The 27,411-nt window shown below is 34.4% G+C and overlaps 1 protein-coding gene and 1 long non-coding RNA gene across 2 annotated transcripts; both read right to left on the reverse strand.

The window, feature by feature from the left end:
* Positions 1-1,817: 1,817 nt before the first annotated feature.
* Positions 1,818-19,311, reverse strand: LOC123667201 (phenoloxidase-activating factor 2-like). The gene is made up of 11 exons (XM_045601161.1): positions 19,238-19,311; positions 18,498-18,598; positions 16,855-16,890; positions 15,969-16,089; positions 9,975-10,183; positions 7,885-7,990; positions 4,845-4,959; positions 4,111-4,216; positions 3,564-3,745; positions 2,833-2,997; positions 1,818-2,131 (listed from the first exon to the last, which is right to left on the reverse strand). The coding sequence occupies exons 1-11, from the start codon at positions 19,246-19,248 to the stop codon at positions 1,964-1,966; spliced, it is 1,320 nt and encodes a 439-aa protein (XP_045457117.1). The 5' UTR covers positions 19,249-19,311; the 3' UTR covers positions 1,818-1,963.
* Positions 19,312-24,724: 5,413 nt separating this feature from the next.
* Positions 24,725-25,381, reverse strand: LOC123667203. The gene is made up of 2 exons (XR_006745411.1): positions 25,271-25,381; positions 24,725-24,809 (listed from the first exon to the last, which is right to left on the reverse strand). It is a non-coding gene; the product is annotated as an uncharacterized LOC123667203 (long non-coding RNA).
* Positions 25,382-27,411: the final 2,030 nt, after the last annotated feature.

Below are 27,411 nucleotides of genomic sequence, written 5' to 3' on the forward strand. Positions count from 1 at the left end.
CACACTCCCTGCCTTTTGCTGAATGAATTGCAAAAATATGACGACGCGTTGGCGCAGCGGTCACAGTACTGACTGTTGCGCTGGCGGTCGCGGGTTTGATCCCCGCTCACGACAGATATTTCTATTGGCCATATAGATGTTTGTCGTGGTCTAGGCGTTTGTGCTTGTGTATTGTGTGTGTTTCCGGACCCCCGACACAGAAGAAAATTTTACTCGGGGCCGTTGAGTGTGAAGGGTTTATTTGAATGAGACTTTATTACAATGCAGTATGAGTCCTTTTACATGGTGGGCAAAAATCATGAAAAGTATGAACTCATGATTGTTTTCGGCAGAATTTTTTTAACTTCTCCGGCAACGACTGTATATAGTGAACGGTTATTCTCGGAAGCAGGAAATGTATATGAAGAGAAAATAAGTAGATTGTTGCCTCACAGGGCTGAGAATCCAGTATTTCTACATCATAATTTACCACTCTTAAATTTTAATTATTATATATGTTGTTTTAATTTAAGTATGTTAAATTTACGATATGATTATTAAAGGATATAATAGTAATCCTGAGGATCAAATTTTATTTTGCTAACATTGTCACCTGTCAAAAAAACTTAATTTGATTTTTTACAGATATATTTATTCATTGTTGATTTGATAGATCAAAAAACTTGACTAGATTAAAACTACAAATAGTTATGATAATTCCTAGTTTTTATGTTGCAAATTACTATTTGTTACTTAAGTTTTTTTTTTGATTTCATAAATTTTATTTTGCGTATACAGACATTTATTTTAAAAAACTTAATTTGATTATATACATATTTTAATACTAGTGTTGGTTCCTAAAGATAGTGGTTATTAAATTATATTCTAAAAATATATTTTCTAAAAGTAATAACTCAAAGCAGTGTTCTTAAAATTTTTAGTTTCATAGAAATTTAATTTAGTTTAATTATTATTTTATGTAAAAAAAAAGTTTATTTGATTACAATTTTGTTTCAATTGATTGTTAAAGTTCATCTTTTATATTATGTCAATAAATAATTGGTAAAAAAGGAATGTTTCTTTCATTTACCAAAAAACTATGTACAACTTTCACAATAAACCACACTTATTTAGTAATTAGTTAACCTTGCTATTTAGTTATTCGGTAATTCGGCCGAATACGAATATGAGAAAATATGCCGAATGTACCGAATACGAATATTCGGCCGAACATTCTTCGCATCTCTAATATAAACCTTCCTTAAGGAACATACAAAAAATAAATTAGCCGAATTGGTCAAGCCATTTTCGAGGCGCTTTCCGTGGGCCTTAAGGAACATACAAAAAATAAATTAGCCGATTGGTTGAGCAATTCTCGAGTTATGCGCTTAGCAACATTTATTTTTATTTATATAATAATATAATATAATATGGATTACAATAATTCATTTATCATTACAGCCTATACAGTCCACTGCTGGACATAGGCCTCCACAAGTTTACGTCAAAAATAACGTGAACTCATGTGTTTTGCCCATAGTCACCACGCTGGGCAGGCGGGTTGGTGACCGCAGTACTGGCTTTGTCGCACCAAAGACGCTGCTGCCCGTCTTCGGCCTGTGTATTTCAAAGCCAGCAGTTGGATGGTTATCCCGCCATCGGTCGGCTTCTTAAGTTCCAAGATGGTTGTGGAACCTTGTTATCCCTTAGTCGCCTCTTACGACACCCACGGGAAGAGAAGGGGTGGCTAAATTCTTTAGTGCCGTAGCCACACAGCAATAATTCATTTAACCTAATGTATTTAAGGTACGATGAGAGATAAAAAAAAAAAAAACTAATAGGTATAAAAAAATATTTATTTATACTAAGCTGACAGTGTTCTGTCTTTCGAATTGTCAAAAGCGTAAAGTTCATTTGAACTTTCGTGAATCGTTTTTTTTTTTTGTGCTGAAAATTTGAAACATGTATTTAGATGCAAGTTCCACTAAATAGTGTATGTAGCCGTTCCATATTTCTCGCTGTTCATCTGTTGATCTATCCACCCAGATACTTCGGGCACATTGAGATACACTCCGGGTCGGTCTGCTATCCCGCACTCTATGCCGTACGCCACTGCACCATACACCGCGTACCTTGTCCCATTAACTTTCGTCTGTGAAACATTACACGTCGACAGTTTCTATTAATCGCAAAACTATACAAAGTGGAAGACGACCTTCTATGGAAGAATAGTTGAACAGTGTCCTGTGTCAAAGCAGCAATAATAATTAACTGAGGTAGGGCACAGCAGGAAATTTCCTACTCCAATATGGAGCAGCCCGAGTGGGGAAGTAGCTCAACCTTACAGAAGATCACAGCTAAATAATACTACTTTCAAGCAGTTTTGTGTTCCTGTTGGTGAGTAAGGTGACCAGAGCTCCCGAGAGAATCGGGAATAGGGTCGGCATCGCGCTTGCAATGCTTTTGGTGTTGCAGACGTCTATAAGATACGGTAATCGCTTATCATCAGGTGAGCCATACGCTTGTTTGCTGACCTAGCTATATAAAAAAAAAAATAGTTCAAAATATCCAAACATTATTAGCCGAAAGCTATAATTGTGTTTGATTGCAGTCGAAAAAAACCGAAGTCAATTTACATTGACAAGTCGTAATAGCACGGGAATAATTCATAAAGCACTCGTTGTATCTCGATCAAATTTAAACGGGACCACACAACAAGCACTAGCGTTCCATTAAAAAAAAAATAACAACCGTACATCCAGTGTAAAGTTATGAGGTAACACAGATAGAGAAAAAAAAAATACAGTCTCATTGAGAATCTCTTTTTTGAAGTCGTTTTAAAATATGACTCACATCGATGGAGCAAACTAATGAGGACCCTCCATCCTTTTGACAAGTATCGACATCCGGCTGACCTCCGGCACAAGTTAGCGATTTATGGAGTCTGAAAAACCGCCCCAACCTCGACTTCTGCAGCTTCTCCTGGCAATCAGCAGCACCGACCAGTGGTAACGAAATCTGAAATTAAATTAAAATACGGGTATGATGATATTCTTACCTGTGTTCTTGATTCGAGAACTTTAAAGGAAAAAAAATTAAAACGAGTCCAGAGTAGAAACTTTTACTAATGTATAATATATATATATATATATATATATATATATATATATATATATATATATATATATATATATATATATATATATAAATAAAATTATATATTAAATATAAATGAATCCCTTTTTCCCTTGGTCACGTCAACACGCGTAGATCTGGAGACACACAGACCTTGTCCTGTCTTAACTTTGAATATTAAATTCGAATTGGTATACTTAATTTTAAAAAAAAATATATATTAAAAAAAAAGGTGTCATAAGGTTAGGCACATCAAAAAAGTTTATATTGTCCAAAGCGCTAAGATTAGTTAAGTAAATGTATAGGTATGTAGTAAGCACGTAGGACAGAACGTAGCTGTTGCACAGTATTGTAACAATTAGTAGTGATAGCTTTTTAGGTTTGTGATCTAACTTTAATTTTGTTATTATGATATGAACTATTGTGTTAATCACTTAAACCTATGTCACCTTCTTCAAAATAGTTATAAATTTTCCGTCATCGAGGAAGTCAGGGCCCCAGCCCATGCTGAAGCACTCAGTATTTGGTTTCGGAAGACTTCTTCCAATACACGCTACAGCAATGTGAGGGGCGTTCTCGAGATTGAAAGGAGATTCCAAGAACAGGAGCGCCGCGTCATAGTACAATGATGCTGTTGAAAAAAGAAAAAAATCAGTAGAATTCAGTTTTTTTATGCTCCCAAGTTTGACAAAACTGAGATTTTTATACCACTGCGTTGGGTATTTGAGACGTCAGTCTTTTAGAAGAAGATTAAGCTTTAAGCAATTAGCGACAACGATGCAGTAATTATGCGATTAATTGTTTCATGTCAAATATTTAAATAATTTGTTACATTCGCCTAGCAGACCTGAAGTCCTCGAAAAGCAAACTTCTTCATTTTCATACAGTATTTTGAGTTGTTTAATGTGTTTTAATTTCGTGTACATATCGCCGTGTCCATCAGTTTTTATAACTTTAAGGTACCAGTAGTTCATAAATGGGAAGGAAATTACTTACTTTTAAAGAATTTAGGATGTATTAGGATTTTTTTCACGTCTCTCTCTTGATACGGGTATCTCTCCCTCATTGTTTGGGTGTCCCACTCCCCTGCACGGATCTTTAACTATACAAACAGAAATAGTAGATTATATATATATCGCTTCAGCCTGTAATATCCCACTACTGGGCATAGGCCTCTTTCCCCTTGTAGGAGAAGGATCAGAGCTTAATCCACCACGCTGCTCCAATACGGGTTGGCAGATATATTCCCTATTATGAGTAACGATCGCTATCAGGTGTACATGATAACAACCGGGACCGACAGCTTAACGTGCTCTCCGAGGCACGGTGGGGAGGCCCACTAGGACTGCACAAACACCCAGACCACGGCAAACATCTGTATGGCCTATTTCTGTATTGGGCATAGGCCTCTTTTTCTATGTTGGAGCAGGATTAGAGCTTAATCCACCACGATGCTCCACTGTGGGGTTGTCGGATATATTCTCTACAATGAGTAACGATTGCTATCAGGTGTATATAATAACAACCAGTACCGACAGTAGCAGACAAAATCAGTGCACCCATTATCAATTTATGAGGTACCACAAAAATACCATCGAATTGATGTAAACCTTCTAATTTTTTCGATTTGGTTAATAAATTGTGTTTCGTTGAGTCTCCCTACATACATATTTATGTATTATGGCTACTCAATGTTACCCACGTAACAGATACCTTTAAGCGTAACCTACCTCCTCAGCAGTCAACTTATCGACCTTATGCGCCACCGTTAGCACTACCGAAGGATGGATGAGCGTCCCCCCACCCAGGTAGCTGTCCTGTGTCCACACTGTGCTATTCTGTTTCCTGGTAAATTTAAATAAACATCTTATTTTTATCATAAACTAGCGTTGACTATAGGATTTTAATTTTTTGTCCTGTTAAAATAGAGCCTATGTAACTCAGTGATACCGTAGCTTCTTACTGACGAAAGAGTTATCAAAATAGACTCGTCACTAACTTTTATAATAATAATAAAATGTTTCGCGTTTTTTCGTAAGATATCACTATTTAGCTATGTTTATCTCTTCAAAAAAGGAGGAGGTTACTCAATTCGACCGCATATCTTAATATATACAGGGTTACTTGTAAAACACCAGCATCCTTGCAGGACAAGATAGCTAACATCATAAGTAACAACATTTGTTCTACGACTTTTCATAATTTGTTAGATTTTACTTTCATACAAAATAAAATATTAATTTAATTTTCCGTTTGAATGTTATAAACTCTACGCGCATCCCAAATATTAGGTAAACAGTTACTACTTGCGGGTGTGAATGTGAGGGGGGAAGGAAGGGCCGTTAGCGCCCTTGAACTTGAACTATTTCGCTAGCCGAAGCAGTCGGCGCGGCGACTTTGATGCCCCCGCGTCATATGATTTTGTGTGCTACTCGTATTTATTTTACTCGTATCGATCGATGTATTGTATATGTACTAAAATAATTTTATAACCATGGCGTACTGCTATTCTAATGTCGAATACACGGAAATGGTGAAGATGATTATTATCAAATTAAAACGAATTCGGAAGTGTTAGCACGTGTTAGTGAACAGCTGATTTTTAGGTGTGGTGTGTGTGTTGATTGTGATGGTGACTATTTTGAACGCTATGTGCGCGGTGTAGAGGTAATAGAAATTTAGTTTGTAAATATAATTTTATTGTCAATTATTTTTTATTTTTTAATTATTGTAAATACGCTGATTCCACTTTTTTAATTCGCCTGCATTAAACAATGAAAAGTGAATAATACCCAGCTACCAATATTTAATATTAGTTTGGTTTGATTAAACTTTAGTAAACGTTAAAGACTAATAATTAACTAAGTTAATAATTTTCACATATTTTGGATGTTCAGAATTCAGATAGCTAATCTACATACACATCGTAGAACAAATGTTGTTGTACATAATGTTAGCTATCTTCTCCTGCAAGGATGCTGGTGTTTTACAAATAACCCTGTATAAATCTCGTGTCACAATGTTTGTCCTCAATGGACTCCTAAACCACTTAACCGATTATAATAAAATTCGCACACCATGTGCAGTTCGATCCAACTTAAAAGATAGGCTATATTTTATTTTGATATATTATGTTATTATTATATTTCAGGAAAAAATAAGGTGATACGAAGTTCGCCAGGTCAGCTAGTATATCTATATATTTATGTGTGTTCGCGGATAACTTCGTCGTTTATGAACCGATTTTGATGATTTTTTTTTTTTGTTGGAAAGGAGATATTCCAAGAGTAGTACCATAATAAAGAAACCAGGATCTGATGATGGCGTCCTAGAGAAATCGAGGGGAACATTCGAAAATTGCAGTGGAGACTAGTGCATTTGCTATTATTTTTTTTTTCGTCTACTTACATTTAACTTGTCGATGTAATTGAAGTCGGTTTTTTTCGTTTGCTAGCCAACACAATTATTTAACGTCTTTTGTTCATTATCACCTTTTACATTTAAACGTTAAAATAAGAAACTAACCGAGGAGAAAATTAAAATACCGTTAAATTTACTTAACATTTGTGTACCTACTGTTCTAAATAATGATCTATTCCATTAATTTCAAATTTATTTCGATCTGCAATATTTAAGGAATTATAGAGTATAATTTCTTTTGTACTTCGTCTGGAATACATTGAGATATGTCGATACGCTATCGAAACGGACACAGCCACGGGCTTATAGATGTTACGCAAACGTTGCGGCTTCGACCTCCACACATATAATACCTATTGGCATACAGATGTTTGCTGTGGTCTGGGCGTTTGTGATTTTGTATTGCCGGACTCAGAGTAAATTTTATTGAGGGCCGTTGAGTTTGAGTCATTTCCTTATATTTCCTTATCCAGGAAAAATACTAAGAAATACTATAAAATGGAGAATGGGTCTTAGGTTTCGGATTGAGTAAGTATATTAAACATTTATAACAATAATCTGTATGCGTGCGTGGAAGCGTTGCGCGTTTGCTGTTGCGCTGGCGGTTGCGGGTTCGATCCCCGCACATTGCAAATTTGTATTGGCCATTCAAATGTTCGTCGTTATATGTGTTTGTGTATTGTGTGTGTTTCCGGACTAGGAGATAATCCTAGTGGGGACCGTTGCGTGAGGCGTAAAAATAAACATTTTTTATTGATATGATATTCGAAGCTCTCCTCTTAATATCATCACTTCAGCCTAATACAGTCTACTCCTGGACATAGGCCTCCACAAGTTCGCGGCAAAAATGGAGTGAACTCATCTGTTTTGCCCATAGTCACCACGCTGGGTAGGCGGGTTTTGTCGCACCGAAGACGCTGCTGCTCGTCTTCGGCCTGTGTATTTCAAACCCAGTAGTTAGATGGCTATCCCGCCATCGGTCGGCTTTTTAAGTTCCAAGGTGGTAGCGGAACTGTGTTATCCTTAGTCGCCTCTTACGACACCCATGGGAAGAACTCTTAATATGGTTCTATAGTATTTAATTGTGTGTAATAAATTATATATTTTACGTTGGTTAATGGTCAAATTTTATCTATGAGCACCGTCATAGTGTAAAATTTAAAAGAATCGCTTCACGAAAGAACAGCGCTGTATTCAATCTGATGTGGCATAAGCTGGGTGTAGGCCTTTTAAAAAAAGTATCTTAGTCTTTAATTGTTTTGTTGCTTTCTTTTGTAATATTTTTACCTAATTAAACATTTTTGTTGTTTTCTTCGTTTCATATTTATAAATATAAATTATATTACTCACTTAATAAGAGCGACGGCCCATGGAAATTCGCCGTAATTCGCAAACGTAGAAGAAATATTAGCCGTGATGAATACGTTGTGGTCATTCCATCCACATTGACCATATGCTGTAACAGAAAAGAGTTCATTATAATCTATATTATTTTAACGTCATGAGAACAAAAACGATTTTTTTGTTCTCGCCAAATCATTGGTACTCCAAACTTTTAAAGTTTTTTTGCGATTCTTTTTTTCACTGCCGAAAATGTTCAATTCACATCTTGCAAGCACTATGCGGGATCCATACTTTGTCTTAATTGCAAATTTTAATACTAAATTAAGTAGAATATAAGCGAATTAGAGTGTCATTAATGAGTTTTTATTGATCTTACATTATGTTCACTTCAGCCTATCGCAGTCTACTGCTGGACATAGGTCTCTCCAAGTTCGCGCCGAAAATGGCGTGAGCTCATGTATTTTGGCCACAGACACTACGCTGGGCAGGCGAGTTCGTGACTGCAGGGCTGGCTTTGTCGCATCGAAGACGCTGCTGCCCGTCTTCGGCCTGTGTATTTCAAAGCCAGCAGTTAGATGGTTATCCCGCCACCGATCGGCTTTTTAAGTTCCAAGGTGGTAGTGGAACCTTATTATCCCTTAGTCGCCTCTTACGACACCAACGGGAAGAGAGGGGGTGGCTATATTATTTAGTACCGTAGCCACACAGTACACCACACAATACCGATTATAGATACAAAAAGAGCTGCACCAAACAAACATTTTTTTTATTGGCCAGTGTAATTAATGTTAAACGTAAACAAAGATTACTTGAGTTTTATTTTTAATTTCTTAGTCATCAGTTCATTACGGAATTTTCAAGACTCGTTATCGAAATAAACAGTAATTGAACTTTTGACCACAATTTCCATTTTTTATCGGGGTAAGACGGACAAAACAGCAGCAAATGTACTAGTTTTATTATCTAAGAGGAAATTATGAGGAATTTTATATGGGGTAAGGTATAGCAGGAAATATTGAACATACGTACTGGAACAACCTTAGAAGAACCCTCTAGGAGTTCTGGTCGCCTTACTCATCAACAAGAACACAACACTGCTTGAAAGCAGTATTATTTAGATGTGATCTTCTATAAGGTCAAGGTGCTATCCCAGTCGGGTTGTTCTTCAGTTAATAATAGGATATGAAATACATGAATAAATAAACGTATCAATAGATATTGGATCAGAGCTATCTGTTTTTACACAGCCAACGTGTAGGCGAGCGAAACGATAGTGTCATGTTATTTAGCATTAGTCAGAACTAATGATATATAAATAGTACTTTATTCCGAATCGATTTAATATTGAATCCGTAAACTAAAATCAGTCTGTAAATATCTTCTTGCTGGGACTACTCCCATTTACCTCTATTTCATAAGGTGTTAAACTTTTGCAGTCACTTTAAACACTTTTTATTCTACGGGACATACGGCGAAGATTATTTTGAAATTTCTGATATTTCGGCGTCGGTTCTGACGCCATGATAAAGGAGGACTCAGGTCTTTCCTTCTTTTTCATGTAGGAGATCAGATCTTAGTGCACCACGATACTTCACTTCGAATTTGGGGGTAACTTTCCAACCATTCCACACACACGCCGCATTGGCACAACGGTCACAGCCATGGATTCGGCCTGTTGCGCTGGCGCTTACGGGTTCGATCCCCACACCGTGTTTGGCGTGGTCGGAGTGTTTGTGCAGTCCTTGTGGGTCTCCCCACCGTGCCTCGGAGAGCACGTTAAGCCGTCGGTCCCGGCTGTTATCATGTACACCTGATAGCGATCGTTACTCATAGTAAGGAATATATCCGCCAACCAGCATTAGAGCAGCATGGTGGATTAAGCTCTGATCCTTCTTCTACATGGAGAAAGAAGCCTATGCCCAGTTGTGGGATATTACAGGCTGAAGCGTTTCCAACCATTAATACCAAAAAAACAACCGCTATCAGATATCCATAATAACAAAGGGCTTTACGTACTCTCCGAGGATTGACATTAATATTTGTCACAACGACAGAACGCTAGTCAAATTAAAGCATAAACATGTACACATACTCACATTGGGAAGGAATAGTGTACATTCTTTCCTCGTTCGGTTCGGTTAAGGATTCAGTTGTTGTAGCTAATGAAATAGGAGGTCTAGAACTAGTTATGGCTGTTTGTCCTGGTAATTTTGCAGAACCAGCCGTAATGTTGTTTTTTTCCATTTCAGGAATGGTATTTCCATGAGCACAACACACGGAAAGATATGTACCGCACTGCATTTGTCTGAAAATAGAATAATATAAATTTTAGTATCCAGAAATATCAATGTATTAGTTACACTCGTAAAAATAATTCTATGTCTAAACAAATAAATAAAATCGGAGTGTCTGTTTGTAATATTAAAATGATCGCTTTTTACTAAGTGCATATGGATGTACATATATGTACCAAAATAACATTTTTTATAATTTTTGTCTGTTTGTCTGTCTGTCTGTTTGTTTGTTCCGGCAAATCTGAAACAGCAAGACCGTTTTGGACGGGACTTTCACTGGCCGATAGCCGATGTAATAAGGACTAACTTAGGCTACTTTTATTTTAGAAATTTATTTAATTTATAACTCTACGAACTGATGAAGTCACAGGCACAGCCGGTTTTTACATATAATTTTAATGGTGCAAAAATTGGCAAAGCAAAGAAGGTCCGTGATTTATGTGTTTACCCACTTTGCAGCTAAATGTTGATGTCTTCTCGTATTGACATAATTAGGTCCAAAGCATCAAGAAATCTTGGCTTCGTCATACGAAACTGTGGCCTATTTAAAGATCGTCTAAACTTCAAAATAGTTTATTACGCATACGTTAAAAGCATCTTAGAATACGCTGCTCCTGCATGGTTCCCGCGGTACGATGTTTATATAAAACGCATCGAAAGTGTACAGAAACAAATTGTTTACCACCTTAAATTTAAGTGTAGAAAAGCTGACAATGGCGATGAATACATAGATATCTGCCGAGCTTATAACATTCTGATGTTAACAGAACGCGGAGAGGTGTTAGGAATGGGTCTATTATACGCTATCTATAGCCGGAGCTAGCTGAACGCCGAACAACCCTTCACGGCGCACAAGAAACACTTCCTCATTTTATGTCCCGAACTGTTAAATCAACTATGTAAAGAATTTTGTATTTACAAGATTACCTAACACCTAAAATTTTAAATTTCAAGCAGTAGATATTTTCAATGGTTCCAAAAATTTATATAACATTTACTTATTATCATCATCTTATATGTTAACCTTCCAAATATCCCGTTAATCGTATAATTTGAATGTTTGTTAATTTAATTTCCGTCTCATGTCAGGGAAACGGCCTTAAAAGCGGGAGCCGCAGCGGAAAAAGCTGAAATGACTAAACGGCACCAATATTCGTTACTAATTCCAAATTACATCTTTGTGCCGTTTGCAGTCGAGACACTTGGACCTTGGAGTAGCAGTGTTAAAAAATTTTTTAAATGAGATAACTCCTCGCCTTATTGCCTCCACTAGTGACAAAAGGTGCATGTGCATTTTTTGCCCAGAGAATCGGCATATCGATTCAACGGGGAAATGCTGCCAGCATTCTTGACACAATTCCACGCGGACATGATTTATACCAAAACTATCTGTAAATATTTAGTTCTTAAGAGCCATTTCACAAAAATCGGTAACAATCCGCGAAATTGTAATATTTTGACGTCGTTAATCTCAGTGTTGGGTGCAATAATGTAATTTATATTCTTGAAATATAATAGAGCAACCTTTTTTGTAGTCCATAGTCAGATCAGAATTTTGATTTATATTATGTGTATAAAATTATTAACCTTTTCATCAGCCTCCTCCCTGGGTAAACGGTCGCAATGTATACTTTGAAGTCCTACTTTTCAATAACCTCTACGTTGAAACCATTTAAAAAAAAAATACTTAATATGTGGAATATAATTTTGTTGCGCACTATCGCAGATTTTTATTCAATTTGTATCTCTATTAAACGATAAAAAAAATTTAAAGTTACGAATATTTTCCAAATAACTACAATTTTAAAAGCGATATTTTTCTTAGAAAACTAAGAAATTTTAACGAACTATCTTCATCAAAGTAAACTTACATCATTAAGGAATACAAAAAAAAATAATTAAAAGATGTAATCATTTTTAATACATTTTATATTAAATAATAAAAAGATAGTATATATTACCACGCATCAAGCCCAGTAAATCAGTCGAGCGCTAGCGCTCTTAGAGGTAAGGTCCACGCCAAATTCTGCGGAGCCGTCTCTTTCGCTCACACGCGGCAAGCGCCTGTTGTTATAGCGGATAAACCGCATTTGATTCTTTTATAATAAAATATAAATAAAATAAACATATTACGAAAATGACTGTAAAATAATATAATGATAATTTCTGTAAACAAATGTATAATTTAATTTTCTTTTCTCACATTATCAATAGAAATAGGCATTTCAATCTGTTTGTCTTGTTATTTGATAATTAATATGTTTGTCGGTGTCGATGTCATAAAATGCTATTTTATTCATATCGCAAATATTAGATTCATTCGTAAACTGAAAAAACTAAATCAATTTAAAAAAATTTGTTTCATAAAATTGATTTTTTATTTTTATTTTAAATTTATTGACTGTTGTTATATAACATACTTGAAATTTTTAACAAATTAATTATGTAAAAAACATTTTATACCGGTTATAATTTTTATTATACATCAGAAAATGATCAAGATAGTCTTTTGGTTGTCACACTATACGTACTAGCACAAAGATCGCGCGGCTCGTACGACTCGCGCGATGCGACCAAATTTACCTAAACTTGCAGAGCGTAAAATTGTGAAATGGCTCTTAAGTTGTGAATTGTAAATATGTATACTAAAAATAATATTCATTAATGTGGAATGTAATTAGCTTTTAGGATTATATTTCATTTTTGTTTCTTTTCTGTGCTTTGTACTATCCCTAATAAATAATAAATAAAAATAAATAAATAAAAATGAATAACATTCTTGGTGTAAATCTTATGGACTGTCGATAAATCCTAATAAGTCGCAAATTTCCATAATAGGTAATTCTATACAGATATCCAAAGTAGATGTTTCCTATCTTCCTCCTGTCTGTTTTGGTGGCTCGAAATTAGAATTTCATGGTAGTATCAAAAATCTAGGCCTTATTCTAGACAGCACACTTTCTTGGAGACCTCAAGTTGCTGAGATCAGTCGCAAAATATATGCTGCAATCGGCACATTGAGAAAGTGGAAAAATTTCTTGCCTATCAAAACTAAGATATCACTTGCCCACACACTTCTTTTCCCTATTCTTGATTACGCTGATGTCTGCTATTCTGACCTGTCTGAAACTCTCCTTAATAAACTTGAACGCCTTCAAAACATGATCATCAGATTCATATTTGGTTTAAGAAAGTACGATCATATCTCAGATTATCGAGCACAGCTTAACTGGCTTAAAATAAGAGAACGCCGCAACTTACATCTTCTATCTTTTCTCTACTCTATCCTTTTCCATCCCACTACTCCCCCATACCTAAAAAAATGTTTTACTTTTCTTGGCTCGGACGTGCCCAGTACGTTAGGCCTTCGTTCTCAGGGTGACAACAGACTTAAACATCCTATATCGCACAGTCAATGTTACAGCAAATCTTTTTGTGTTAAGGCCGTAAAACTGTGGAATGCCCTCCCGCGAGACATTCGCCAAGCAGAGTCGATTGATATTTTTAAACGACGTGTTAAAAAACATTTTCTATCTACATATCGTTAATAACATTTATTTATATGATATTTATATATTACTATTTGTAAATAATTATTGTTACTGTATATTTTATATATCTAATTATTTTTTTTATGGATATTACTATTTAGATATATGTATGCCTCAATGTAATTATGGATGTGTATGTTATATGTATGTATGTATGTATGTATGTATTTATGTGTGTATATATGTGTTTCATACATTATATACTAAAATATTTACTTATTTATATGTTTTTTTTTCTTTTTTTAATAATTATGTAAGTTTATCATATCGTAGTTTTTATCTATTTATAGTTGATCTTTACTCCTTAATTTGCACACCTTAACCGCTGCTACTGTATCGTGTCCTGTACCCAAAGGTTATCTGGAAGAAATCGCTATTTAGCGATAAGATCGCCTTTGTACATCTTCTATTGTATCTTTCTTTATATGTGTGTCTGTATTTCGGTGTACATTAAGAATAAATAATAAATAAACATAGTGTTCCTGGATCCCTTTTACTTTAAAACTAATTTTGTCTTATCGATTTTATCTTGATGATCAGACATTCCAATCTAGAATGATGTGGGTACACTAACTGAAAATAAGTCGTTTGTTCGAAACTTTCTGCAAATTTTGGGTCATAAGTGTTCTTTTATTTATTAGTAAGGTTTATAATATACATTAATTTTAAATGTCTTAAAATATTTACGGGAAAGTTATTAGAATATTTGTTTTATACTAAGAATAATATGTATAAAACCAGGCAACACCTTAATCCTTAAATGCACGTGAATTATAATTAAGTTAATATTTTGACTTTCTTTCGCTTTCTCGAGGTGCTTTAAATCTTATATGGGCGTAATTATTTTCAATTTGATTGTATATTGATGTGAAACATCTATAGGCAAGGGTAAACCTGATTGTTGGCTGTATAATGGAATATATGTACACTATACTATATATTTTTTAATGCTATTTATAATAAATAAGTACATTATTGTTTATTAGATAAATAAATAAAAAATAGAGAGTTTACGCGAATTTAAAGAAATTTTTGAATTAAAATGTTTGTATATAAATAAAATAAATGGTTGTTAAATGTTTCACATCTGCCAACCGTCACGTGACAGCTTACATTTATTTTGTCAATCGTATTTATTTTTAATTATTACTAACAATTTTATAATTCTTTTTTTAAATCTTATCTGACAAGAAATTTTTTAGTTATGCCTAATAATATGTAAAATATACCATATTGTAATATAGTTGTCAATGTAAATTGAATTCTGTTTGTTTTGTTTGAGATCAAACGTAATTATATCTTAATATATATAAATCTCGTGTCACAATGTTTGTCCGCGATGAACTCTTAAACTACTTAACCGATTTTAATCAAATTTGCACACCGTGTGCAGTTTGATCCAACTTGAAAAATAGGGTATATTTTGTTTTGATATATGTAATTATTATATTTAAGAAAAAAAATAAGGCGATACGAAGTTTGCCAGGTCAGCTAGTAAATATATAAAATTCTCGTGTCGCGGTGTTTGTAGTTAAACTTCTCCGAAATGGCTTGACCGATTTTCATGAAATTTTGTGTGCACATTGGGTTGGTCTGAGAATCGAACAACATCTATTTTTCATCCCCCTAAATGTTAAGGGTGGTCCACCCCTAATTTTTTTTTTTTAATTTTTAGATAAATTATTTATTCTTTATTTTATTATGGATTTGGCGTTGAAAAATACATACAACCCTAAATTTTCACCCTTCTACCACCAACCCCTATTTTTAAATAGCGTTTAGCGGCAAGACAACGTTTGCCGGCTCAGCTAGTAATATGTAAAATATACCAGATTGTAATATACATATACTTCTCAATGTAAATTGAAGTAGGTATGTTTCTTTTGTTAGAGAACAAACGTAACTATGTGACTATAAGAATTATGTTTGGTAAATATTTTGATACTGTAGATTTCAGCAGGATATATCCTGATCAAAATATGGAGCAGCACGTCAGGCCAACTACCTTGATAGTACAGAAGATCACGGCTAAATAGTACTACTCTCAAGTTGTATATTCCTGTGGTGAGGTAGTTAGAGGCCTTCCAGGGCTCTTTGGGGGTAGACTTGGCAAAGTGCTTGCGATGATTATAGTGTTGTATGCCTCCAGGCTACACCGCTACAGTAACCGCTTATCATCATGTGCGCTGTACGCTTGTTTGCAGTCCTAGTCGTGTAAGAAAAGGTAATAAAAGGGATACGTCACCTTACATCTATAAGTGTTGATCCATCTATGATAATATTGTACGTATCCGGGTCGCAGAGGTAGTATGGTACACAGTCGCCTATTTTGTTGTTATCAGTCCTGCACGCAGTGTCACTGACTCCTGTTGATAAAAAAAACAATGTATAGGCTTCGTTTTGTATCAATTTAGAATTTAGATTAGTTGGTCTTACTTATTGGAGTGAAAGAGAGAAATACAAAGAGAGTCAGAGAGAGTGAAAGAGAGAGATCAACAGAAAATGTCAAAGAATTAAAAACGAGTAATACATACATACATACATACAACATATAGTAATGTAATATAAATTATAAATAGTAATAGATGTGTGATGATTTTTTTTTAAATATAACTAGGTCGGCAAACAAGCGTACAGCTCACATGATGGTAAGCGATTACCGTAGCTTATAGACACCTGCAACACCAGAAGCATCGCAAGCGCGTTGCCGACCCAATCCCCAATCCCCCCAGGAGCTCTGGTCACTTTACTCACCAACACGTACACAATACTCCTTGAAAACAGTATTATTTAGCTGTGATTTTCTGTAAGGTCGAGGTACTACCCCAGTCAGACGGCTCCAGATCTCGAGCAGGAAATTTCCTGGTGGACCCTATTTTAATTAAGATGATATTAATTACAGAGTGTTATGACATTTTTTTATTCTAGTCAATGTGCGAGCAGTCTAAGAAACACAGGAGCAAATACGTTACTTGATCAAAGACTGAAGAGGAGTAGAGAGATAGTAGGAGTAAAAGAGTGGGAAGATTGTTTCTGTCTCTCTCGATCTCACGAGACGCGGTAAAAGTGCCAACGTTTAGTATTAAACCTGACGAGACTTTTATCTCTGTAATCTATTAAAGTTTACTTACTTTCATTGTTCGTCGGTGTGAGATCCAGATCTTCTTCTGTAAAGTAAATGAAAATATATTTTATTTATGTTAGAATATTAGTGTGTGTATTTATATATTTATATTACAGCAAGCAGTGTTCCGCGGTTTCGGGCACGTTCATTTTAGAAAAATAAATGAACTAAAATATAATATAGCCTATTGTTTTTTTTTTTTTTATTCATAAATATCTACACAATACACACACGGTCGTCTGTTCCTAAATTAAGCAACTTAATGCTTGTGTTATAGGTAACAGCCGACTGGTATAGCTACATAATTTTTTTTTGATAAACGTACATACAAATAATACACAAACAAGTATTTATATTACACCCAGACTCGGGGTGGGAATCGAACCCACAACCCTCGGAGCAGAAAGCACGGAGCACGGGTCACTTCAAACTGCGCCAACGGGCTAGTCATATATTGTATTCATCGATAAATGAACTATCCAACAGAAAAAGAATTTTTCAGTTCGAATCAGTAGTGTCTGAAATTAGCACGATTAAACAATTAAACAATATTTTAATCTTAATATTACTATAGATTACACTGTTAAGATTGCCGATGTAGGCTGTATGAGGATTTCGGAAAAAAAAAAACAAAAAAAAAAACGGGATGTTAAGCGTGGCCAACGACCAGCATCGATTGTGATAGGTCGAAATAAGTACGAGTGTGTATTACATTAGTGTCGACGTTAATGACTACTGCTCAACTCTTGCAAAATCAAATCGATCAAAATCGTGACTTTTACAGATTCAAAATCGACAAAATTAACATATATAAGAAAGACTAGAAGATCATGTAATTGTGGCGTTAAACAAATACGAGTAGTTGTAACATTTTTGAATATCATATCAAAAATTGACCGCTCCAGCGGGGTTCGAACCCGCGTCTCCGACTGACCCTGTCGGGTAATTGTGTTTGCTAGCAAACGAAATAAACCGACTTCAATTACATCGATAAATAATACAACGGAAGTAGACGAAAAAAATTAAGAAACTACGATTTTCGAAGGTTCCCCTCGATTTCTCTAGGATACCATCATCAGATCTTGGTTTCCTTATCATGGTACCACTTTTCAGATATCTCCTATCTAACAAAAAAGAAAATCAGCAAAATCGGTTCATAAACGACGAAGTTATCCGCGAAGACATAAAAAAAATATATACCTACGGTCGAATCTAACAACCAGACTGTCATGTTGTTTTATTGTTTGTTTTTATTTTATTTATAACTTAAAAAACATACATAATACTAGCTGACCCCGTAATTTCGTTACTGATTGCCATTCATTTCGTCTTCACAATCGATAATACAGTATCCTCAAAAAAGAAGTTCAAAATATCTTCAACGTTCTGTATTGGATCTAGTACAATACCTCAACCGTACTTACAGCAAATAATAGTTACTGTCCCGGTAGTACGACTAGTGATGTTTCCCTGTAGTCAGTAAGGTGGTCCAGGCTCCTGGGAAAGATCGGGGTTAAGTTTGGCAATATGCTTGCGTTGCTTGTTGTGTTGTAGGCGTAGTCTACGGTAACCGCTTACCAACAGATGTGCCGAATGCTCACCAACTTAGAGTATCAATAAGTAAAGATATATGTATACTTTTTAACTTACCAGAACTTTTCTCGTTGACTTTTTTAACCCACTGCGATGTGCCTTCATCATCAGATTTCGCGTCAAACACGAAACACACCAGCAGAACTGCTAAAACATATCTGTGGATAGGAATTGTCAATTTCGTCAATTTATTTTTATTATCTTATAACGTACACACACGATCATCTGTACCTACGGTAAGCAACTTAATGCTTGTATTATATATTACAACCGATTGATATAACTAAATATATACATTTTTTTTATAATTATACATAGAAATAATACATATACAAATAAATAAATAAATACAAATATTACACCCACTCAGGCGGAATTTAAATTCAGAACCCGCGGAACAGTTTCAAAATTGAAAGAACATCACAAATAAATAAAATTGGAGTGTCTGTTTGTAATATTAAAATAACCGCTTTTTACTAAATGCATATAGCCGTAAGCCGTATATACGGCATATATACCAAAATAACATTTTTTACAATTTTTGTCTGTCTATCTATTTGTTCCGGCTAATCTCTGAAACGACTGGACTGATTTTGACGGGACTGTCACCGGCAGATAGCTGATGTAATAAGGACTAACTTAGGCTACTTTTATTTTAGAAATTTATTTACTCTATTATTGAATCTGCGAACTGAATAATACGAACTTTTTTATTCAATTACACGAGAACGAAGTCGCGGGCACAGTTAATATAAATAATAAATAAAATTTAAGTAATAACCAAAATCAACACTAACCTTAAAACCATTTTCAAACAAAACTTTATTAATATCAGAACACATAAACAAGCCACAGACACATTATATTACTCATAATATTTTATCTAAAGCAATTTTCCTGTTTTGTTTATATCGTCGTATAAACCCACACGCACATTACCTTGATAACATCGCTGAGGATTTTTATATTAAATAATTTATTATTAATTTATGCAAAGCGCGCGCTTGAGTGTCTACTCAACGTTCGACGTGAGACTGGCGTTTCCTATATATATTAATATATATAAAGTACTCTGTGGACTGACGAGACAACGAGTTTTCATATACACATATATTCACTTTGTTTCACTAAGCGACCGCAACGACCACCACCACCTAAGGCCCGTGGTCGTCGCGAGCGATCACTACGACGACGATCACGAGATGTCACTGTTCGCGTCCACATCGCCCACATTGCCCACAAAATATAGGTGGTTCAGAGTTGGCTTTTTCAAGACATGGCGGGTATTAAAAAAAAACAACTGTCAATGTCAAATTGTGAATGTTATCTCTCATTCGATCCGGCAAAAATGCAACGACAAATTTCCGAGAATTTCGAATTAAATTTTATTGCAATTCATGCGAAATTTTTACTCACACCCCCCACAGCTGCATGTTTTAACCATGCCACCACATTGCGAGCACACAGCTGACACCTGACAGCGCTCAAATAGGCGTCCTACTTATAAAATTCGCCTACAACGCCCGTTTTTTATGCTCGTGAAACGGTAATACACCGGTCGTGGTCGATGGCGTTTAAGGCCTTTAGTGGAACGCACCCATTAGTACGTATAATATTACGATGGCTCCTAAGTATACTGAGTCAACTCTACTTCTAATAACTTTATTTTTTTGTTACATAGGTAGATAGGAAATGAAGTAAATGTTATTAATATCTTAAAAAAATGAAATAGTCAAAAGTTGTCAGTTGACTCAGTATACTTAGGAGCCATCGATTATAGTGTCAAAAATTCATTCATCTTTGTGTAATTGAAAATTACGTCTGTTTTAAACGACATCAAACAAAGGGGAGGTTCTGAAATCTATTTTATTTTTTTAATTGTATAAATGTAATACCTACTTCATGATAATAGGTGTAATGATTTTGATAAGCCTTCTTTAATAATAAATAATTATCTCATTGATTAGCCCATTGGTGCAGTTGGTAGTGTGCAGCTTTCTGTTTTGTGGATTTCGGGTTCAATTCCCGCCTGAGTCTGGGTGTAATATTTGTATTTATATATTTATTAATTATTTCTACTTATGTTCATCAAAAAAAAAAAAAAAAATAAGAACAGACGACGTGTTTGTGTGTATTAAAGATAATTATTTATTTATTATCATAACTTTTTACTGGTTGTACCGATTTGGCTGATTCTTTCGTATTCGATTATGGTGCTTATTATGTAGTTCAATATACATTTAATCGTGATTGGACGAGCAGTTTTTGAACTATCACTAATAACGCGTACTTGACTTCTCTGAAACCTATGTTTTTTTGTTTGAGAATAAACAGAAATTTTTATAGCAGATTTTGCGTAACGTAGAAGCAAACATACAGATAGACGAAGAAATTTTTTACATATAGTAGTTTGGCTTCCACTACTCCCATAAGTTACGATATCATTAGTGTTTCGTACATATGTATATGTCTCATGTACAAATCTCGGTTGATTATAATTTTATGTGATTAAACATCTAAATCTATACTAATATTATAAAGCTGAAAAGTTTGTTTGTTTGCTTGAACGAGCTTATCTCAGGAACTTATGGTCCGATTTAAAAAATTCTTGTTTGTTTGATTGCTTGAACGAGCTTATCCCAGGAACTTATGGTCCGATTTGAAAAACTCTTTCAGTATTAGATAGCCCATTTATCGAGGAAGTTATAGGCTGTTTATTATTTTTGTACTATAACAAACCATATTAACATAAGATTGACATTGTTAAGTAACGTACTCGTTACTAGATGGCGCTGACCTCAGTTCATCGCGCTATCAAAAGTTATTAACATAATGGCGCTGTTTTCCATTATCCGTTACATTAAGCTATCAAAGTTATACGAAGAATGAAGATACCTTGCCGGTTACCAATTGTATGAATGTACTTCTGGAGGCTATACATTTCTGGTGGTTAACTAGTCTCTAGAGCTAAGTTCGTGCACGCTCTTAATTGAGTCCCCTGTGCTTACCGTGTCTTTTGACCGGTTGCTCTCAGAGAGTCTCACACTGCTGGGATAAAGATGATCCTACGCTAAGTCCCGGTCTACTGCCTCCTCCTTAACCGTTCGTCGTGTCATCGGGTCATCGGATCGTCGTGTGGTCGCATTCCCATCGTGTCGTCGCATCCTCAACCTATCGTCGTCCCTGTCTCCGTTTCTTCGTGCCGCAACTGCGTCGTCCGGCACCCCCTCCCCACTACACTTCGTTAATTAGTAACTTGCGTCTCTGGCACCCCCCCCCCCCACTAAACTTTGCTAAAGTACCTCTTTTTTATTAAATTACCGTATGTGAAGTCGCGGGACACATCTAGTATTTAAATAAAAATAAATCACAGAAATGACTGCATCGAATGGATTATTTTTTTATGTTTGTTATTATCAGAACAAGTTGTGTATATATAAAGAAAGTTATATTGACAAAGAAAAAAATTAAGCGATACCAAGGTTGCCGGGTCATCAAACGTCGTCGGCCATCTAAAAACTTAATAAGCCGCGATAGACTGATGGCTGACTAGCTCGTTGGCGTAGTTTGTAGTGGCCGCGGGTGGATTTTCATTTTATGATTTATTATGACTGTTTTTGGGTGATTTTTTTATTTACTTATGAAACTAAAAAATAACAACTAAATAACGATGTTGATCGTAAAACTAAGGCATTTGTATATTTAAACTATGTTTTAAACACAACATTTAAGAGAAAAAACCATAAAATTGAAATACTGTATTGAAGTGAATGATATTGTGTAGAGATGAATGATATAACCCGTTGAAGTAAATGATAAGCGGTTACAGTTAATGACGTAAATAAAACATTCTTATTACAATAAGCTTTTTATTTAAGAAAAAAGATATATAACATACGAATTACTAAATTTAAAATATAAATAACAAAAAATTTTGATTTAATCGAACTAAAAACAAGTAAACAACACAACAAAATAATCCAAACATAAAATAATCAATCTGATCACAAAATAATCGATCTTATCTAAACTCAGATTACTAATTATAAATCAACAAACAATTTTGATTTCTGTAACAATAAATATCCAGCCTCTACGAAATACTCTAATTACAAAAGAATCAGCTTGATCTTATTACTAATTATTGTAAATAAACAAAAATCTTTGATTTGTTTGAACAACCAGTCTAAAAAATAAATCGATCACAAAATTAACAAAATAATCAATTTAGGTCATTGTTAAAAGTTATATCTGTTAATACGTTAACAAGTCGGTTTTCGTTCACGCTTCTACGCGCAGTTGCGGCTAACATTGTTACCTTTTCAGAATCATTATAATTATAATTAATATTACTACCACCTATAATTTCATAAAACCCAAGGTGTTTGCCGTGAACGCATTGCTCATCAATATCACATAAGAAATAACTTTGTTTCCTTAAAGTAAGTTTAGCAGAACACGCATTCCAAAGAACCTGGTGGACGGAAAGTGTGCCTCTGAAAGGCTTAAGATTTTTTGGAAGTAGGGTTTCTTTTTTCTTTATAGAATCTTCCTTTACTATTTTGATACTGATATTTTCCACGTTTTCTTTCAATACTTCACAAAATGAATCAAAATCGCCAATATCTCTTCCGTAACTAACCATTCTATCAGCATTTCTCTTCAGAACGGCTCCCACCCCATCAGGGGCCCCCTTTCCATGTCCCGCCTCTGTGTAATTCCACGAAATTCTGGAAATGCAATTAAATTCATCCCGAATCTGTGATATTATATAAAACATGAATTTGCTTCGGTAATGTGATATTGGTGAGTCTCACAAGAAGTGTAACATAGTTATAAACGGATTGATTTCTAAAGCTTGTTTTATCAGTGGGATTAAATGAGCCCAAATAGCTGCCACATCGTGACGAACACAACTACTAATGGTACACACGGATATTGGTCGAATAGCTCCTATAGAAAAATCATGACTATAAATAACTGAGGTATGCAAAGCAACTTGTTGCCTGCTCTCTCCAAAATGAAATGACTGGACTTCGTCAGCGTATTTAAGGGCATAATTTTCAGAAAAGTCTACGTGTATAAGTGCTTCTGATATCGTTAAGTTCAGTTTTAGGTTCTTCGTGTAGTATATTGTGCTTCAATGTTATTAACATGAGATAAAAAGGGATTAATCAATGTTTCTAATTCTCGTATTGCTGTTAATGGTTGTGTATTTATCGGGTCCTTCACTGTAAATACTTGTTTCTTCTTTATCCCTTTTTTTGTCAGTACCTCTGGTTATTTTCTTCCATTTAAAATAGGTCAAATTAGAGTCATTAGAAAATTCTTTATAGTTTAATACCTTATCTTTACAGGCAATGCACTCTCTCAATAAACATTTCGAGTTCCTGGCTTCACAGCATAAATGTAAGACTAATTCGTCCAAGTTTTTTTCGCCTATAATAGATGCATTATACAGAGATTTAATTCACAGCTCTATATTAGTATGTTGAGCACACAAACACGTTTCTCTGTTTGTAGGCTTAGGATGAAGTACCCAAAATGGACGATGTTTGGTAAAAAATGAATACTTTTACATTTGTTTCTGAGAGTAATTTTTTGTGCAAAACTTTCAATGGGGCAATAAGATATCTTTTTTGCATTCGCCTCTTGTTTCTTGTTATGAATTCTTTCTTACCCGCAGAAAAGTGCTCACAGCGTCATCATTATAAAAAGTTTCAATAGATTCTATTACTTGTTGGCGAAAAAGTCGAAATTTAGTATCTTTTCTTGATCTCAATTTGGAAATAGTACTAGCGCGAAAGTTCGTTTGTTTCTTGTGTTGTGTTAACTCTTGTCTGGTATCCTCAGTCTGCGGGTTAGATGCGTTAAACTTGTCCAGAAGTGATTTCAAATACATTATTGTCTTTTTTTGATTTTTATTAATTTTCTGCAGATTTTTTATAATGCTCGTCAATCGTATTCTTTTCTTTAATTCTTGATACCGTATCTTCCTTTCTGCTTTTTGTAAACCTTCTTTTGTAAATAAACCGATAGGATCTTCCGTAGTATTAGATTTTTCTTCAAATAATCCATCAGCTTCAACATTTACTATACTAACTTTAGTTGGAATTGCCTGTTTAAGCCGCTCTCTATATTTTTTTGAATTTTCTTTCCACTGTTTACGCAATTTTCTCTGTTCACGTGGACTTCTTTCTGTGATAGATTTCTGTTTCTTTTCTTCTTTAAGTTTTTTGTATTTAGCACGTTGTTTTTCTTTTTCTAGTGCATATAATTCAGGGTAATTTTTTATTTCCAAATACTTACGTCTTTTGCAGAGCCTTTGTTGGGCTAAACGCTCTGCTTTTGTTTTAGCCATGATGTAACCTGCGTGAAAAAAATCTAAATCAGTCTAATCAGTTTAAGTTAAAATAAAAATAAAATAATAATAATAATATAATAATAATAAGAAATTAGTTAAAAAAGGTAAACTGAACATATAATTTGAATATCATGCACTAGTATTGACTATTCTATTACATTATGTTCAAAATCAATGAGAAATTAAATATATTGGTCTGAATATATACTCAATTTTTTGCATCTTAATCATTAACCTCTACTATGCATCATTAAATTCAACAGAAATGTCATTTTCCTCAAAAGAAATCATTCACCTCATTTAGAATTACACGATGAATGATGTTACGATATATGACAAAACAAAACGAAACATGTCGTAACTTGCAAATTGAGGGAAGAACCTATATAATTACTTTGTTCATTATTTAATATAAATTTAGTTTAATCTATGCAAATTATCGTTTAAATAAAAAAAAATTACTTACCAAAAATATATTCACGCGTTTAATGACGAGATTTCTTGACAAACTAATATAAAATCACGTAAAAACGTAATTTCACTACTAACACGTCAAGACTCGTACAGATCTTGATGTCGACTGAGGGGCAGCACGGGGGAAGCCCCCCGGAATGTATTCAAAATCTTTCATCTAGTTATTTTGTAGAACAAAATTTTATAAACAAAAATCGAGGATGGTAATGATGAAATTCTTGTGACAAAATTTTAAATTGTTAAATAATAATGATAGAGGAAAATTTTTGTTTAGGAAAGGTAATGATTATTCAGTTTAGACTTTATTTATTACTTATAGAATAAAATCAAACGAAATTCGGGCAAACTACTGCGTTTTATTTATTTCATTAACGAACATAGTGTAAAAATATCGGAGAGGTAAATGATTTTTGGGACAATATTTCAAGTTTTTTTATATTTTAGCATAATTATTTTATTATTTTGTTACTTGCAAGTTATAACTAAATGTATAAAGAATAATCTAAAGCCATTTTTACATAATGGAGGTTCTATTTTGAGTCAAAAAGTGGAATCACACTCACAATTTGCTATTTTGAAAATCCACCCCCCTGCTTTCTGCTCCGCGGGTTGCGGTTTCGATCGCGCTTGAGTTTGGGTGTAATATTTGTATATTTATATATTATTTAAAAAAAGAAAAAAGTATTTAGCTATATCAACCGGCTGTTATCTATAACACAAGCATTAGGTTTCTTACCTTAGGAACAGACGACCGTGTATGTGTATGTGTGTGTGTGTATGTTATAATATATTTATTTATTTATAGAATTCGAAAAAGTTGTTTCATTATAATTAAAATTCGCGTAAAATAAGAAAAAAGTATGAAGTCTATCTTTAATCGCCGTCTCAGTAACAACGTAACCCACACGTCTCGTAACTCACAGTTAAGGCAAAGATAAATAATATGCCTTAATGTTTGGTTAATGATTCCCTCTGAAGCGTTCCGATTTATGTATAGTAATAAAATTAATTGCTGTTAATATTGGCAAAAATAGTCGACCGCTCTGGTGTAATGGTGCGTGTGCCGGTCGGCAGCTGTCGCTCCCAGTTGTTATCATGTATACATGGTAGCGATCGTTACTCATAGTAGGGAATATATCCGCCAACCCACATTGGAGCAGCGAGGTGGATTAAGACCCTTACTGAACTGACCCTTATAATAATAATAATTATTATTTATTTGCACGAACATGGTATTGAAGTTGTACAATATTAACATTAGCATAGTCCAAACATATTCTACCCTATCATGTACACTTGATAGCGATCGTTACTCATAGTAGGCAATATATCCGCCAACCCGCATTGGAGCAGCGTGGTGGATTAAGCTCTGATCCTTCTTCTACATTGGGAAAGAGGCCAATGCCCAGTAGTGGGATATTACAGGCTAAAGCGTATATTCTACCCTACTCTATGTGGGAACCCCTTGGGATACCCTTCTCCTACATGGGGAAAGAGTCCTATACCCAGCAGTGGGATATTACCTACTGGCTGAAAGCTTTGTTATTGGCAAAAAATATATTGTTGTTTGTTGCAAATTGGTATTCACACCATTTACTTTTTTAAATAGTACTTTTATAATTGTATATGTAAAGAAGACGATTTATTAAATTAAATAATGTAATATCGCTTTTGAACGTACGTGAAACGTACTTTGAAGTCGGGGTAAATATAATATATAGATAAAAAAGGACGTTGCTAAGCGCATAACTCGAGAATGGCTCGACCAATTCGGCTAAATCGCGGAAGGGTTTCTCGGCCCACGGAAGGTTTTAATACTAAAAAAAAAATACATAAAATTTAATTTTTACTATTAACTTTTGACAGAACCAAGTCTGTCCGGGCAGCTAGTTTGTAATATAATTGTATTGTGTGTTTATTTATAAATTGTAATTTGTAAATATTCATTTATTTTTTTATCAAGTAAGTATTACTTACTAGCTGCCCGGCCAGACTTCGTTATGTCAAAAGTTAATAGATTTTTATTTATATAGATTTTTTTTTAATATTAAAACTTTCCGTGGGCCTTAAAGAACATACATACAACAGCCGAATTGATCGAGCCATTCTCGAAGTTATGCGCTTAGCAACATT

Source organism: Melitaea cinxia, chromosome 27, assembly GCF_905220565.1.
Source record: "Melitaea cinxia chromosome 27, ilMelCinx1.1, whole genome shotgun sequence".
Classification (NCBI taxonomy): Eukaryota; Metazoa; Arthropoda; class Insecta; order Lepidoptera; family Nymphalidae; genus Melitaea; species Melitaea cinxia.

Coding starts and splice junctions, on each gene's coding strand:
- LOC123667201 (XM_045601161.1), bottom strand. Junction 16,891..18,497: donor AGTCAACGAGAAAAGTTCTG/GTAAGTTAAAAA, acceptor TTTACTTTACAG/AAGAAGATCTGGATCTCACA. Junction 4,960..7,884: donor TGGGCCGTCGCTCTTATTAA/GTGAGTAATATA, acceptor TAAATTTACCAG/GAAACAGAATAGCACAGTGT.